Source organism: Hippichthys cyanospilos, chromosome 18, assembly GCF_059441005.1.
Source record: "Hippichthys cyanospilos isolate Australia breed blue-spotted pipefish chromosome 18, RoL_Hcya_1.0, whole genome shotgun sequence".
In the NCBI taxonomy this organism is placed as follows: domain Eukaryota; kingdom Metazoa; phylum Chordata; class Actinopteri; order Syngnathiformes; family Syngnathidae; genus Hippichthys; species Hippichthys cyanospilos.
Window position 1 is genome coordinate 1,774,582 of NC_142386.1, and position 17,316 is coordinate 1,791,897.

The 17,316-nt window shown below is 41.6% G+C and overlaps 2 protein-coding genes across 4 annotated transcripts in view; both read left to right on the forward strand.

The window, feature by feature from the left end:
* The first annotated feature begins 1,679 nt into the window (after nt 1-1,679).
* Nucleotides 1,680-7,436, forward strand: c18h21orf91 (chromosome 18 C21orf91 homolog). 3 transcript variants are annotated; one of them, XM_088441820.1, is made up of 6 exons: nt 1,695-1,880; nt 2,748-2,893; nt 4,414-4,517; nt 4,593-4,917; nt 5,236-5,298; nt 5,693-7,436. In XM_088441820.1, coding segments are annotated over exons 1-6 (825 nt in total). In that variant the 5' UTR covers nt 1,695-1,878; the 3' UTR covers nt 5,878-7,436. The 3 variants fall into 3 exon arrangements, with proteins under 3 accessions (XP_088297945.1, XP_088297946.1, XP_088297944.1); XM_088441819.1 differs by having other exon boundaries at nt 1,680-1,828; nt 4,414-4,917; XM_088441818.1 differs by having other exon boundaries at nt 1,696-1,880; nt 4,414-4,917.
* A 676-nt stretch (nt 7,437-8,112) lies between these two features.
* cxadr (CXADR Ig-like cell adhesion molecule) overlaps nt 8,113-17,316 on the forward strand; it is a 30,898-nt gene continuing 21,694 nt past the window's right edge. The window contains exon 1 of the mRNA XM_088441200.1: nt 8,113-8,268. Coding sequence (XP_088297326.1) covers nt 8,115-8,268 — 154 coding nt within the window. The 5' untranslated portion in view covers nt 8,113-8,114. The remainder of the gene's footprint in view (nt 8,269-17,316) is intronic.

Genomic DNA, 17,316 nt, shown 5'->3' on the forward strand with positions numbered 1-17,316 from the left:
GGTGTTTTGAGATTAAAGGATAAAGTCCACACGGGGGCGGGGAGAGGCACGATGATGTCACTCAAAGTAAACAGCGTGCTGGTACTAAGTCAACACTTGCGTTCCCGGACAGATAATAGAAAACTTTGCCTTGCTTTTATTATTTAGACACCCTGGGAATTCAAAATAAGAAATCACCTTAGGGTCACGGGGTGGGAGGGGATCTGTTTAATGAACAGTGTTTCTACAAAAGTACAGCTTTGAGTAGGGTTGCGTTTCAATTTTGGACAATTCCGGTCCAGATTCGAAACGATTCTTCTCATCCCATTCCTTATATCCCAGTCCCTTACTTAAAAATATGGGGGGGAAATACCTGGGAAGAAGGTCTCAGAGAGAGGGAACGGGAGAGAGAGAAAAAGAAACGTAAAAATACGTCTTTAGCACTAAATGAGTTAACCGAGGGCAATATTAAGGCTTCCGATCTTAAATACATATTATTGCGGTTTTTTGTTTCCATTAAAAGTTGAGACAAATGATTTAGAGTACTGTACTTATTTAGATTTTTTTCTCACGAGTATTAAATAAATAAAGGAATGAATCCATAGATGCGATCTGTTGACGTTTAATGACTCTTGGGCTCCCTCTAGTGGCTGCATCTTTCGCGTCTAGGATTACCACCATACGATTTAATTATCCACACAAAAATATTAATTCGACTTTTTAAGAACTAGTTATCACGCAAAACAACTGTAAACTGTGATCATATTCTATATGCATTAATCTACCAGGAAGATCCCTTCACACCATTAGCACTCATTTTAATATCAGACTGACTTCGGTATTGTAACTTTTTCAGGAGTCACTCACGTATTGCATATGTAATTTCAGCCGGTCTGTGTTATGATTATGAAAGTGGAAGGTATGGTTTTGATTTGTTTGTTGCTTTTGGAGCCTTTTAAATGGACTCACCCTCACCTAACATTTAAATATTCGTCCCGTTCAAAGCTGTAATCAACACTCACATGTAAGGATAATCAAACGTTGTCCAATAAGTGTTTAACTTATTCAAATTATGGTTTTTGAATAACGAAATGCAATGTTCGTTTTTAGCCACAAGATGACGCTATATCTTTATGATTAAAGAACTCGACAAGCATACTCAAAACCGAATCCGATGCTATACACTTTTAGAAAAAGACTACAAAAACGCGTTCCGTCTTGACCGATTCTTTAGCTTAGTTCAGAAACTTATCAGGATAAATGCAAATGCATAAAAAGTCCTCTGCATGCACGGAATAGGGTTGAATGAAGTACTTAAAACAATATAAAAAAAAACGAAATCTCAAGACATGTGCTCAACTTTTTAATTCTAGGTGCAAAAATACTGAATGTATCAATAAAATTCCAATAACGTATTGCCATTTAAAAAGTGAAGCTTGTAAAGAAACGTATGATGACGACATCAAGAGGGCATACCGTTATGCGTTTGTGGGGAAGTATTAAAAATCGTTAGCACAAGGGACAAGATTAAAAAAAACGCAAATTCTATATTCACATTCGTTTTTATTAGTATTGAAAATGTTATTTTTGGAATATTGGCGTGTTAACGATTCTTATGAAGAAAATATTTTTATTTCACCCCTGAGCTAAACTAATGGTACATTCCGGTGGGAGGCAAGTGGTGTCTGCTTTTGGGATTTGCCGTGACGCGCGCTCGTTATCTGATGTTTTTTTTTTTTTTTGGATGCTTTCACTTCCCGAGCAAAATAGAACCGTGGTCCAAATAAAAGCGACATAGAGTCCGGACAGTTTTTTTTTTAAAGGAGTGGGAGTTGGCGACTCTCGAAGGGTAAGACATTTGTGCTCGTCAACGCCGAATAACGGTCATGAATCCGACAGATGTAAGCAACCACTCGAGGGGCATGCTAGTTTAGCTAGCTTAACTTATTGTTAGCTAAAATTTGTTTACATACGCTGAAAGCCGATCTTTATTTTCAAACACCGTCTAAAACATTGCCGTCAGCGAAGAATTTGATCAAATGTTCAATTAATCGACGCGATTGTTTGGTTATTGATGTGAATACAACATAGTTGGTGTTAAAACGACAAAGTGTATCGTTCGTCCAAACAACAAATTTACACACAAGCAATCGAAGTCTTAAGACATGTGCCAAACTTTTTATTTTTTATTTTAAATTCTCAGTGGAAAAGTTTTAACCTCGAGTTTCCTAATATCTGTTGCATTAAAGCTATTTTCCTTAAAATTAGCAGAAGGGAGTTGTATATATGTAAATACTGTATCTCATGAGTTATGTTGGTAATAGCACCGTCGCACAATTAAATACATGTTTTCATATTTTTTGCACTTTTATGTTTGACTGCTTATTGCATATACCATTCTATGAGTAAAAAATGATTATTGCAACAAAATCTTTCTTTTTTTATATTTAATACGCAATTACATGCATGCTAGCCTAATTGGAGTCTACGCTGAAATAGAAAAAAGCATGAGTTTAACTTTAAATATTAAAGTAATTCGTTACAGCTAATACTTCGGTTTTTAAAAACAAATTGGTATAACATTTTGAAAATGAATTTTGAAAAGTCCAAATACTGCCTCATTTTTGTCATTCATTTGTATTATTGTAGCCATCTTTGTAAAACTGCCCTTTGGCTGCGTCAAACCCACAAACGACCGACATATTCTCTCAAGACTCACTTTCACTTGTTGTGTAAGCTTGTATTGAGCCACGCTTTCCATTTCTCAGGCGCGTAGCCGGAAGCGCCATGGATGAAGAGGAGCACTTTGTGAGCATTGACCTGAATGACGACAATATCTGCAGTGTCTGCAAGCTGGAGACTGATACGGGGACCTTATCTTTCTGCCACGTCTGCTTTGAGCTCAGCATAGAAGGTAGGGCAGCCATTGTTATTGGCCTTTTTTTTTCTTTCTAAATCAACCCCTCACGTTTATTTAACAAACACATCATGGACTCGTAGTCCTTAAAGGCCTCCTCACCACACTTCATGAGGTTAAATAGAGGTAAAATTGCAAAAGATACAAGTCAAATGTCAGGTATCTGGAAAAAAAATCAACAAACGTGCTAAACGGAGAGCAAACTGAGCTTGTAATCAAAATGTTATTTTCACCTCCGGCCTCTCGTACCTCTCTCTTGTTAAGACTTGTTGACGTTCCACACACTGTGCTTTAACTTGCGCCGATACATGGCCCGAGCAAGATCTAACGACAAGCTCCGCAGTCCAGCAACTCGCCCATATTTAAGCTTTGGACTTGAAAGATCTTTTAAGAGATTATTTGCAGTGGTTCCTCTGAAGAAAAATAAGATTCCTCTCTGAGTTTGTTGGTATTTTAAGATTGGAGGAAGTGCAGCCTTTATTGGAGTACCAAGTAGGTGTTTCCTGAGGAAAGCGCTTCGGCCCATGCATTTGCTTTTGTTTTTTGGGGGGATTTCTCAGTGAGACTGGCGGTTTTGTTCCACTGCACCACGTGAGCTGTAATCACTACACGGTTACATCGCCTGAAGCGTCAGGCCGGCCGAGAACAAGGGGGCTGCTGTGGCCTCTGAAAAGAATAACAAACAAAAACATCAGGCAGAGGGAAGCACACATTGTGTCTAATGCTTTATTAAATATAACCTACATGTATACTGTAGTATAGGGCCGGACGATAAGGCCAAAGTACAACGTTTCGATGTTCTTCAGTCATTTCGGATAGTAATCGGAGAAACAAAGCCATCAAACATTTTTTTTAAGATTCGATTTATTCTAAAAATCCTGCGGGAAAGCATCCTTACAAAAACAACGACTTAACCCAAACATAAACCATTACTTCCCCAACCCAGTCAAACCGTACTGCTTAGTGGAAATAGTACTTTACATCTTGTTTGCATCGAGATTGTGCTTGTATGCTAGGATGCGCTTGCTAATCCGCTACACCGTAAGCAGCTTTTGCAGACGGATTGCCATGGCTCAACCTGACAGTTTTAGCTCCTATTCTTACTGGTGGATATTAATTTATACTGGTATTTTAATGGTTGAGTATTTGATATATTTGTCGTTATTGATTTTAACATCTTATATGGATACCAGTCAATAGAAGGGGACCACTTGATGAAAAACGATTTTGCAGGGATCCCGAAAAGGAGGAAAAACCAAGCAGCTACGTTGATAGCAGAAGCAGCGTCGGTTCATTTTTCACATCATTTTCACCGAAAATTACATTTTTAAAGTGTGAATTGCAGAATAAACAACGTGAAAGTTGTTTTTCATTTTTCTCAAAATGGGCATTCTCGGAGCTATGGAATTTGAAAATAATTCTAGGTGGTCCCATTGTATTGGCCTATGTATGACTTTTCATGAGACCCTCTTAGATTCCATACATTTTTTCTTCTTCCAATTTTTGAACGCTTACAGGCGTTTCCGCTGCCACCCTGCCGCATTCAAAGTCCCTACGCGGCCACCGAGACTGCTTCGAGAAATGTCACCTCATCGCCAACCAGCGGCCGCCACGCTCTAAGGTCTCCCGAAGCGCCTACGAGGGCATGAAACTGGCCCTCGGCCAAAAACTCGATCGGATCATTCGCTACGCCCAGAACAAAGACGACGTTCCTTCCGGCGGCCTCGGCAGACGCGGACCCAGGCTCCTCTGTTACGGCCAGCACGGCGACCGCAAGCCGCTGCCTCAGTCCGAGGCCCGGGTGCCCCGCTACGCCCCCCGCCGGGAACCGGGGGAAGGCGCGCCGCGGCCCGACTACGCCGCGGGCATGTCGGAGTGCCGCACGGCTCGGGAATTGAGGATGCTGCAGAACTCTCGGGGAGATATTTGGCCCGGCGGCGTCGGGAAAGCTCTTCACAGCCGGAACCAGCCGGTCGGAGGCCAGGCGGAGCGCGAACAACATTGCCGCAGCAGAGATGAATGTGAGCCGCTACTCTTTTCGCACCACATCGTTTAGGGTTTACTGTGAGTGTAGTACCCATAATCGACAAACTTTTGACTGACTCGACTCGTATGGTGCGTTCCAATGTATCCGACATTTCATGCAAATGCAGAATAAATTGATGCATTATACATTACTAACTGTAAAAATGCTATCTCTTAAATAATACCGTATTATTAAGGTTTAATACAAAGTGCTGTTCAGCTTCACAAATGTAACGGATTTTCATCCTTGAAATGTTATGCTTGTTTTTGAAACCTTAATCTCAGCTGTTTTTTTGTTTTTTTTAATCTGTTAGTGGCTAAAATGTGCCTGGATGACCTCCATCAATTGAACTCCCAGCTTCTCATGAAGATACAAAGTAAGTAACTTAAATTGCTATTGCCGAAACCGAAACTGAAAATGTGGGGGCCCACCTTTTAGAGTCTAAATTTTCTCCTGATTTATTTTTATTTTTATGAGGAACACTGATTAATATAAATATGTGTTCATTTGAATGTGGCAATGAATCCCCTAGTAATGGCGCTAGACAGAGTGCTGCTGCCCTCTTGTGGTGAATGTGGAAGTGCTTTTAGCGTGTATTTTATACGCTGGTCGACATGGCCACGGACCAGACATGATTAATTTTATGAGAGAGGCTTTGGACAAATGTGATGCAGACCTTCCTAATGGTTGAAAAATTGGATTCAAGATGCCAATGGCCCAATTCATTCGGCGCTCGTCTTTTTGTGAAATGTTGCGTTTTTCTTGCGCAGATGTCTTCGAAGAGTTGAGCGCGGCCGTGCAGGAGAAAGACTCGCTGGCGTCCGAGCTGCACGTGCGGCACGTCGCTATCGAGCAGCTCTTCAAGAACTGCGCCAAGCTGCCGTGGTTGCACATTAGCCGGGCCGGGGTCAAGACCGGCGGCGGCAGCGCCGCCGTCGGAAGCCCTCTTGAATGACGGGGCCTTTTGGGGCCACTTTTATATGCCTTTGCTGCAATAAGGGCCCCCAAGCAATTCCCTGTGTGGATAGCACGGAGTTCATTATTTACTCATCCAATCCCAGGTACTTATTTGTATTTTTGTTTTCAAGTGTTCGGCTAAAGAAGGGTCTAAAAATGGCTGGTACTAAATGAGTAAAGTACTCAAGTTCTAGCTAAATCTATTACTTTGTGTAAATAATTCATTCAGTGCCAAAGACGTACTTACACGTCTTTTAAAGATCCAGCCACTCGATTCCAGTAACCCAATAATATAAATACTGTATATACATTTTTTCATGCGGTAAATTAGGGTGTGAAAATGAGTAGCACTAAATAAGTTAACTATTAATGTCATTGATTGAATTAATTGAGTAGTGGCTATTTTAGACACTCCTTGAAAAACATTTTGAAAAAAATGATAAATAAGCATCTCGGATTGAATGCCTGTACTCTGGGGGGGACGACATCAAAGTGTGACTTTGGGATTGAACGAGGTAAGGGCTTGCTTGGAGACGAACATGTCACAGTATTTCATTTTATATTGATATATTTCACACTTAAAAAAATACACTTTACTGGTTATTATCATCACACTCAACATTTGACAAGCTGGCTTGCTTGAATTTCTGCTAGCGCATTTGACAACGACGGCGTCCATTCCTTCATTTCTGGAAGCCGCACACGTGAATTTCACCTGCTATTTTTCCTTTAGTATTGACATTTTACATACAGTAGATCCCACAATAATCGCAAACATTTAAAGGATTCACAATTCTGATTACAAAGGACTTGGAGATTGCAATAAAATGATGTCTCATTTTGAGCACAAGCTGCGTACATTAGAAAGAGAACAAGCAAGGCTTTCTGAAAATGTACTAAAAAGCATCTTGATGGAGCTGCATGAAGAAATGGCATTCATATATCAAATATCATTAATATTACTTCTCATCGGTTCAGAGTTCCTTCTCAAGGACAGCAGATTTTTGGGATATTCCTGTCTGTGAAGTTTTATGAATGCATGCGAGATTCATCTCTTCATGTCATACTCGATAACATGTTTTAGTTTATGAAATACGTCTATGCAAAAAAAGAGAGGCAAATCATTGCAAAGCCTTATTGCAATAGCACTGGCGCTCCCATGGCTCATTTATTATTAGAAAGTTATTTAGTGTACCACTTTAATTCTCTTTGTAAGAGATTTAATTCATTTCACCCTTTGGGGGTTTAGCTTTATTATAAATGTGTTTTTTATTAGTTTGTTTTAGGATTGACTTTTCTGTTTTGGAAGTTGTAAACATGGATGGCGTGTATTTTTGTACTTTGTGGGGAAATGGCTGTGCTCTCAGACTTTGTTCAGCTGTATTACGCAACTTGTTTTTTTATTAATGTTTTGGCTTATTTTGTGCAAGGCCACATTTGTTGTGTGAACTTTAGCTTTATATTTAATTTGTGTGTGACTGTCATGGTGGACAATACAAAGCTTGTGTAATTTATGCTTTTACTTTTCAATAAATGTACTTTTTTTGTGCTACAGAAGCTTTATTCTATGTTGCATTGGCAAGAAGGGTTAATTGACACTTTTGGTCAATCCATCATTCAATAAGAAAAAAAATATCCCAAGAGGCAATCATTGAAGTATACCTAATGTGCAGGTAACCCTCAGTAAAATAAATGTTTAGAAGAGTCAGCAAAATCCAAATAAACGGTACAACAAATTTAATACTGATACTTTATGTATTATTTACTTTACGGGGAGTTATTTACTTTCCTTAATACAACTACGCATTTCTGGGGTGATCGCAACTGCCATCTAGTGGACAAATGACACCACTACAGATGCTATTTTGCCAGCTTTTGTCTAGAAAATGTTGAACTGTTATGCGACTTGTGGTTCTGTTCTGCCTCATATGTGCGTGGTCCTTATTTTGAATTCCTCCAATAATAATGATAATCATAAGCGTAACAATATTATTATCAACAATAACTTGTACATAAAAGTACGTAATTAGGGACTTAAATAAGGAGTTACTTCAGTACCTAAAGCGATTATTTTAGTAAGTGCCAATTTTAACCTTGTTATTGCGTATGGCAATAACACTATCTGACCGCCAGATGGCAACACTGCCCCTAGTTGAAGCTGACCTTGGGTCACGTGACAGCCTGCGGCTCCCTGTGCACCTGCAGAGAGAAAGGAGGAGGAGCCTATCGGTCTGGATGCTTGGTGAGACCTCTCGGTTTCTCTTCGAACGCACCACAAGTTTTCCCGAGCAAAGTTTCGCCGAAAGGACTTGGACTGAAACTAAAGTGGACCGGGGGATGGAGCTGCCGAACGTCCTGTTGTGCTGCTTACTCCTCACCGTATTGGGGGGTAAGTTTTCCCCTCTCGTTAAATGCTACTTTGATTCCGAGGATTTTTTATTTTTTTTATTTTACGGAGTGGACAAGCCTCGTTGTGCAAACCGGTGACGAGAAACTCAACTCTTGCTTTGTTTCATTAAAAGTGATGATAACTTTTTTTGAAATTTTAAACCTTCACCGGGGCTCGCTCCTTAGCTCTTAAATTAAAAAGTCATAACAAAAAAACCCAAATACATTTGTTTGTAAAACTGTCCAACTGGGAGCGCTTCCGATGCAAGGCCAGTTTTGAAAACGCTATCGCAGCAGAAACGATCACAATCGAATCGAAACTACACTTCGATTAAAGTGTTACAAAAACTCATAGGAAATGATCTTTAATAGAATATGAATTAGATCCGCCAAAAATGAAAACCATTGTTGATTTGCCCTCTGTCGGTAAACCCGAAGGCAATTTTTAACCTGTGGCTGCTAGGTGCTAACTTGCAAAAACAGAGACCAAAAAAATCGAATAAAACTACCAATTTTGCATTAATAAATACCAGTTAATAGAAACAACGTTGCCTGGGCTACTAGTTACTATTTATTAACCCTAGTGACCTTTACTCAGGAATGTTGATGGAAAGCAGGGAGCCAAAACTCACAGTGTTTCTTTTTTAACCAATCTAATCTTTTTTTTTTTTTTTTTCTTTAAGATACTCTGTATTGGAATATCTAGTGGTTTATTAACAAACAAACCCTGGTTATATTTGTTTATGTGTGTGTCTTGCTCTAAAGTGTTTAGTGTGATGCCGATAACTGCAAGGGTGTGTTTAATGTCCTGGAATTTACATTGAAACTCACAATACAAAACTCCCACGCTAAACAGTAACTGAAGCGGGGTTGTGGTTTTGTTTCATTATGCTACCTGTTAATATTTATTGAAATGATTTTGGATTGTCAAGAGACGGCGGTGGCATTTGCTTGTTAGGAGAGTCGGCAAGTTGTCACAATTAATCGAATAATTGCAGAGTAACTGATTACCAAATTCAACGGTTAACTGTTTTGATAATCTCTTAAAGCTATAGTTTATTTTAAAAATGTCCAAATCTGATTTCAGCCTCTCAGCGGTAATTATTCTCTCATTTTTGTAGTCTTTCTTTAAAACAGACGGATTATCCTTTGCGTCCTGTCAAAATAAGACATTTACAAACATTTGCTTTTATTTTGTAAAATGATGACTGAACCTATAGCTGGATCACTTTTGACAATAGTGGCAACACTACATGTAATAAAGAAATGCTTTGTTGAGATTATGGGGCATGGCGTTAATGTTTACATTTCGAGCTTCTTCTTTTTTTTTAATCTGTTGTGTCATAGCTCCCATTGTGTGTTGACAGTGTGTGCGTGCTAGTTTGGACTCATTAGCATCCTAATGGCAGCGTGGCCTCATCATTTGGGCAATGTTCCACATGAGAAGGCAAGAACAATATCTGTTGGGCTGGTAGCATTCTTTTGACAGTTTTGTCTTCAGGAGTAAATAATAACTGAAGCGCTCTTAAATGGTGAAATAACAAGGAAGGGCATTTCTGCTCTACTTTCTCTGTGCAGCTTGACTGACGGGGCTAAATCAAGCAAAACAAAACCAAAAAATTGTTACTGAAATAACTTAGCTAAGAGTGATGGGGTTTCTAGTAAAAAAAAATGTCTGTTGGCCTTCCTGTATGGATTTGTTATTGTTTTTTTTTCCCTCACAGTTTTTTGGGTTCCTGCCTTATCCCAAAAACGTCATTTTTGGTCAAAATGCTTTACGTTGTTCATTGGTGTGAATGTGAAAAGTCGATGCTATTATGAGTTTTTAATGTTAAATGTGCCTTGTGATTGGCTGACGAGCTGCAACCTGGATGGCGACAAGGTTTGACTAGCTCTGGTTTGATCATGAAGCCGGGAAAAGTAATTGAAAAAACCTTATGCTCCATTTTCTCCACCGGCTCGTTCGGTCATTGGAACAATGTCAGTGACCTGGGAACAGCAGAAACCTGACACGGAGCAAGCGCACCGCCGTTACCTGATAAGACTACAAGTCATCCTGTGGCCGAGAGCCCGTCGCTTAGTTACCATTTGAAAACATGCTCGCGCCGATACTGTTAATGCACTTTTTGCGCGTGTGTGTGCATGCATATGTATTTATTTTTTAATTTTTTTCAAAGCTACCCTCGTGGGGTCGCGGGCCTGCTGGTGCCTATCCCAGCTATCTACGGGCAGACGAACAACCATTCACGCACCCAATCACACAATTTTGAATGTCCAATACACCCGATTTGCATACATCATTGCAATACATCATGCTTGCAGGCGGGCTCGGGGACAACATGCAAACTCCGCACAGGAAGTCCAGAGCGAGGTGGATTTGAACGCGTGTCCCTTTAACTGTGAGGCGAACGCGCTATTCACTGCACAATTTCCCCCAATTTGTGTTTATTGACCAATTATTGTTGTTTAAAGGATTGGGCAATTATGGCCCAGAAAAATCTCAATTTTCTGCTGTAATTCTGAACAGCTATGCTTTTCATCAATTTGAACTGAATTCACAAATCCAACAAAACCTTATTAAAAGGTTAGATGTGTAATCAGGATTTTTTTTTTTTCTCCACTAGAATAACCGTGGCCATTTTTTCGAACGGCGGTGAATTTGTAATGTAGCCCGTCAAGGTTCACGGGTGCCACAAGAATGATTGGCGGACGCCCGAAGAGGACAGCCTCAGCCGTTGTCATTGGCCCCGCGCGGCTCGTAATGACTCGGGGTCACGTTCGGCGGTCGTGACGCGGCCGTCCGTTGCCATTACATCCCTCCTGAAACAGGTTGCACGGAAGCGGCGGCTCCCTCCCGCCCCGTCCTTGAAAAGGAAGCCGGGAACACGTGGAATTCCATTACACTCGGGAGCGTTGCTCCGCCCTCCGCCATCCGAGGATGGGGACCATCGCCCATGAATATTCACGGTCCCCGGGCCTTAATATTTTAGCGTGCCCCGCGCCAACGATAGGGGGATGTGAAATCTCGCCCATGGCCGCCGCGCACTTCCTCTTCCCGTTCTTTCCTTCCTCTCCATTTCATTTCGATGAACAAATTGCCGCCTGCTACAAAATGAATTGAATTGATTAATAGCGCCGCTTGTTTCCTGGTCCAGTTAACGGCCGAGAAGCCGCTCTGTATTCACGGCCCGTTCCCATTCTGACAGGTAGGGAGTGTGAAACCGCTTTTTTTTTTTTTTGCCTGGGGTGCTGCCAAAGCGTCCTTGTTGGAAGATGATGGAAAGATTTGCCTTCCATTCCTTGGTCACCAGCAATTTCAGTTTGGCAGATATAGCAAGTTTCCCATCCATCATCTGTAGCCGCTGATCCTCGCCAGGGTCGCTGGCTCGCCGCTGCCTATCCCAGCAGTCTTGGGGCGGTGGGTGGAGGACGTCCTAGACCGGTTTGCCAGCCTAACGCTTGTTTAAGTGTTTGATGGCGGCAACCGGTTGAGGGCGTCCCCCGAAGATGGCCCATCTCTCCTTTAGGAGTGCCTAAAAATAGCTGCTCGTAAAACTCAATTATGGACAAATATGAACGTTTGAAATGGCTAAATAATGTAAGTGGTCTATCCCTTTCAATGCCGTTTTTAAACACTTAGTATCATTTGTAAGCAAAGGCGCGGAGTCCATTTGTCCAAGGCTCCATCCGGTTTTCAGTCTTCTTGCCGCGTTGTCCTCAGGTAGAAGTAACCTTTCCGTTCAGATTGCGTTTTGACAAATTTTCACCTTTCGGTAATCCTATCACGTTGCCGGCAATGGCGACGAGCGTTTGACAGGATCCCTTTTTTTCAGAGCAACCGTCAGTTCTAAATGTCGACAATCTGGATGAAAAGCAAGAGTTTTCCTCTGCTTATCCTTGCAACATATCCGTTTACACAAGGTCATTGCGGCGCTGAATCTGCCGCCCCCCCCCCGAGTCCATCGGTTATCTCGCCGCGCTTCTGCGGGGGTGACGAATACCCGCAAAGCACATTCATCACTTAGCTACTTGATGCCTCTCCGACCCACCCCGCCCCACCCCGCCCCACCCCACCCCGCCCCCTAGTACCCTTAGCTCTTAATGGGAAATAATAATGAGCCCGGGGACAAATAACATGTAGCTGGGATGATCATTACAATGGTCTTTCACACACAATTCCTTTCGTGGTCCTGACGGGACAAAATTTGAATGTTCCTTTCTGGTAACTTTTTACTGACTTTCTGGCCACATTTTTTATATATATGTATGTGTTGAACAGAAAGAAATGTTTCAGTTCTCAAAATATTTCCTGTTTACTGAGCAGACCTAGATCTAGTGTGGAAATGTAAATATAAAACGACAAGGTCTCTGCGGTTGTATGGCCATTTTTTTTTTTTTGCACGGTTTCCAAAACCATTTGTCTTATCCCGTCAATGTTTTATCTTTCTTTTCTTCAACCATAAAACCAACATACCGCCACATGATTTGATAGTAATCGGAGCGTCGTGCGTTTCTCCTGCAAGGCTGCACATATTGAGACCATTCAATGTAATGAATTAGGTCATAAATAACAAATTATTAATGAATTACTTTAGGGAATTAGACACAAAGTAATTAATCACTTGAGGTACTGAAGCACCGAAATAAATCGATTACTTAAAGTTCAAGTATGAAGGTAATTGAATATTTGAACGAATAAATCGATGACCTTAGTCATTAATTACTTGTAGCGGCCATTTTTCGACGCTCCTTTAGCCAATTGGGAAAAAAACAGCTGAAAAAGGCATCAGTACCTCAGATGGAATGTCGGGACTGTTAAATGATGTCAAAAAAAATTGTCTTCGGTATTGAATGAGTTAATTACTTTGGCGGAGCACTGGCGCGTCCCGAATTTATTGTTCGGAGTCTTAATTTTACAATCTCACAGATGGTTGAGGTTCTCATTTAGGTTATAGCGCAGGCGGTTAATTGTGTTTAATGGAAAATATCGGCGGCGTGGGGTCGTATTGCCATTTGACGGCAATAACGGAGGTGTTTAACCGGCTATATTGAATGCGACGGCGCGGCGTGCTCCCGGGTACCTGTGAGCGAAGTGTTGGCACAGCTGTGCACGATCTCCAATCTGTCAGTCGCTGTCATGCTCACTTTTAAAAAGTGGGTTTAGGCTTTAGAGAGAAAAAGCCCATCATCATCTACGACACACTTGACAATTTGTTATGACGGCCTATCTTTTGTTGCCGGTTCCAACCCTCCTCGGACAAATTATTTTGCAGACAAGCCTTACGTATTGTGTTGTTGGTTTCACATTATCGGTTGGTGTCCAGGCATTCCTTCTCGGAGCTGAGTTGTGGGAAGATAATTGCATTGTCTCCTCCAGCGATAAAGCCCGCTCTTCCTTCAAAGAACATTACGGTTAATTGTTTGTCTAATCTTGAAAAATATTATGGCTCTGAAAGGGCGGCTGTAGAAGAAGGTCGGGGGGGCGTTTGCAAGGGGGCGGAGGAGTGGGCCAAGCAGCTGTTGATGGAGACGTTTTTAGCACACCTGCCTCGTTAAAAAACATGACACATTGTCCGCTATCGATGAGGAAAAGGCAAATAATGTCTTTGTTAATTTGTCTCTTTTTTTTTTTTTTTAATCACCAAGTCACATGATTTACAGTACGCAGCAGCTTTGAAGCAACTGGCATTCATTTTCAATTCTTTTGCGCTCACTTAATTGTGTTCAGTTGCCTCGAGCATAAATTAGCCGCTTGCTAGCAGCGATGAAGTGCTCCATATAGGCTGGCGTGCTCCATATAGGCTGAAGTGATAGAAGTAAAGGATTTCTGCACACTGTGACGTGACGGAATTAGTTTGCTCAGTTCAGGACAGCTCGGACTTGCGAGGAGGTATTGGCACCGTCAACTTTTCGCAGCATCAGCTAGGTGAGCATGACTGCGTATTGACATTTGAATCGCATGACCCGAATGACCATATTCAATATGTCAATTTATGTTTTAATCTTATTTGCCAGCCCAGTGAAGAATCAATTGCTATTAGCTGTTCCAAAGCAAAAAAAAAAAAAAAAAAAAGACTTAATTAGGCTGGCCATGCAGCCTTTTTACCTCCACATGCCTTTCAATAATATATGCGGTATACGGCTTTGTAATTGGATGAGTCAGCAGTCTGCTTCCCATCGTTAACCCAAGGATAATACACATCCTGCGCCGTTAAAAACACCCCAGTGTCTTAGCTCTTTTTTTCATCGAGATATTTCCAACATTTCACATGCAAAGTAGAATTTTTAATCAATCGATCAATACTGCATGTATAAACCAATATAAATAAAGTAAAAAATATATAAATCTTTTTTTTTTTTTTTTTTGCACGAGGCAGTTCGTTTTCCTAAATTGGAGAGGGGGTATCTGCATGAAAAACGCCCTGAAAAAACCGTGCTGCCTTAGGTGCTTTCATAGCACCACGGCGTGCGTGTAATAATTGTCGTTTGAATCAAATCCTCTACTTCTTCTACTGTTTGCAACTTCTTCTTCCTCCCTTTGTTCGCCGCCAACTCCGTCACAAAGTACATTAGTAACAACAGTAGTAGGTGTAGCAGTAATTCTAAGCATAGTTGCCACAAAAGATGCTTGGATTCGCAGTTTCTTTGGGTTTTTGCTATCAAGAGGCACTCCGGTGGAAAGCGTGTGTCTGTGTGAATTAAATTTGCGGCTATCAATTTGAAACGGAGTCTCACAGCGTATTTTGCCGCAGACCACTCCCACCGTCAGCATTAACATACATTAAAACGGTCTCCCCTTGTACTTGTGCCCGTGGAGCTATTACAGCCATGCCGTTGGCGGATCTGTGCCGTAGCTTTGATGATTGAGACATCTGCTGGAGATGGGATTCCTAATGGCCCCGTGCCTAAACCGCAGCAACTTAAATGCAACGTTTATGTCAGTCACTGGAGGACAATTAGCGTAATGTCGAGACGCAACATTTATGTGACGTTCTTGTTTCAGGATTTACAGTATTGTAAAAGTGCTACAGTTCTAATAAGTGGTCACAAATATATCTGGCAATTCTGCTGCAGCGGTTACTGATCGGATCTTGGGACACCAGCTGTTAGCTTTATTAATGGACACTATGCAAAATGCACGGGGACACGCAGAGCACATCCAGTGCCTGTTTTGTTTGGTTTTTCTCAGAGGTCGGCAGTTGAATAAAAAGCCTGTTAAACAATTTTCAGCTGTATTGGAGCTCACATTACACTTAACCTCAAAGGCATGGGGCAAAAAATTCGAACCAAATATTGAGTATTCAGATTTTTGATTTTTGTTTGCTTAGTAAAAACGCAACTTCCTTAAAAGGCACATTTGAGTCAGTACGATTTGTCAAAAAGTGATCGGTAGGAACAGCAACTGCATTAAGGTTGTCAGCATAAAAGTCTGCAGACTAGAGTCATTTATGTCTGTAATGCCAGCCTATATGGAGCATTCCTGTCTCGCTTGTTAGCGGCTAATTTATGCTACCCAATGTCACCTTTGAGCACTGGCAACAGGTGCAATGATTAAGTTGTTTGTTAGCGTCCTGGATTGGCATTTGAATGTGATTTCAAGACGACGTTGATTTTATAACGGGAGCAAATGTTGCTGTAGAAAGACGATTGTTATTTTGTTACGCCATGCATGCCAAGGCCTCCGTGTCCGAATGATTCGCTAAACTAAGGTTTATTCTGAAGTTGGCCCTCTGCCCAGGTTTTATTTTCAGCAAATGTTGCTGCAATTAAAACTTGCAATCGAGAGGCTAAACTGGACAGTAATTCTATGTGCAACTGGAGTCAGAACAAATGGATAATTGTGAGTCACTTGATAAGGTCTAACTCCTGCATGCTTGTCAGGCTGACTCAGAAAAGCCTTTGGCTACTCTACTCCACAATTAGGTACCATAGCCATTTTTACCATTTTTTTGTATCACTGAGTCTTGAGGGTTGTTTTGTTTTTTTTGTTTTTTAAACACACTGGGCCAGTAAAGGCGATTATGGTTCTGATTAGAGTCACTTGGGAGTTAACTCGTGTGGCAGGCAATAATGTTGGCTTTATTGTTTTGCTTCTGTTGCTTGTCCTTTTGACATTGAAAATGAGGGCTTGCGTTCTCCCGGTCCATCCATTTTTCTTCTCTTATCTGGGGTTAAGTTAGGGGGCCGCTGCCCAAGCGAGGAAACCCAGACTTCCCTTTCCATAGTCACTTTTTCCACTCAAGGGTTAAACAAAGGTTTCAGTTCTTGAATCTCTGATTGATTGTTCAACTCTGATTACTGGTCACTCGTGATTGGAAGTACATGAAAAACATTTCCCGTTCTGCCATTATTTCGAAACAGTCCGATCATCAAAGCACTTTTTGCAGATATCCGGATGGGTTCGAGTAAAACGACCGACCTAGAGGAAAAGACAAGTGTTAAAATTCTCGCGGATCGAGGCTCTGCATCTTAATGGGCTTAGTGCATTTATCTCAACTTTCCAGACTCTTTCTCATCCCTATTTCTCCGAAACAAATAATCTCATGCATATTTGAGAAGGGTGTGGAATACACGTCTTCCCCATGTGCCACGACTTGCCGGATTGCCATTTTGCTTGGGATATTTGAACTGGTTCAGATGGGTTATTTTTAACATTCCCAGTTGCACCTTGTCACTTAGCGTTGGATGCGGCGTACTGGTTTTGGTGCCTCCTTCTTGTTGTCTGTGCTGAGTGTGTGAGCTGGAGGCATGAATAAACCCGGGGGCCCCTGTTAAGCTGTAACAACAACTGACAGTCTTCGCCCGTGGCGTCCTAGAGGGTTCGTCACCCAGGTGTGTTTACTACTTTGGACTTCAAGAACCTCTGAGTGAGGAAGAGACTCCAGCTCGGAACATCTGGTCCGTCCGTGCCGAGATAAAACGGAGAAGACAAAAAGGGATTATCCATCTTATCTGTCAACTGCATTCTTATCTTGATGTCCCGCTGGAGTGTCTCCCTCTTCACACAGAGGACAGGAAGGGACAGTCTGTGTTGAAACATTCTCAGCAG

Bases quoted from the DNA above. Each gene is read 5' to 3' on its own strand.
- c18h21orf91 (XM_088441818.1), top strand. The intron at 2,894-4,413 runs GTAGGGCAGCCA...GAACGCTTACAG, and splicing joins CTTTGAGCTCAGCATAGAAG to GCGTTTCCGCTGCCACCCTG. The intron at 5,299-5,692 runs GTAAGTAACTTA...TTTCTTGCGCAG, and splicing joins GCTTCTCATGAAGATACAAA to ATGTCTTCGAAGAGTTGAGC.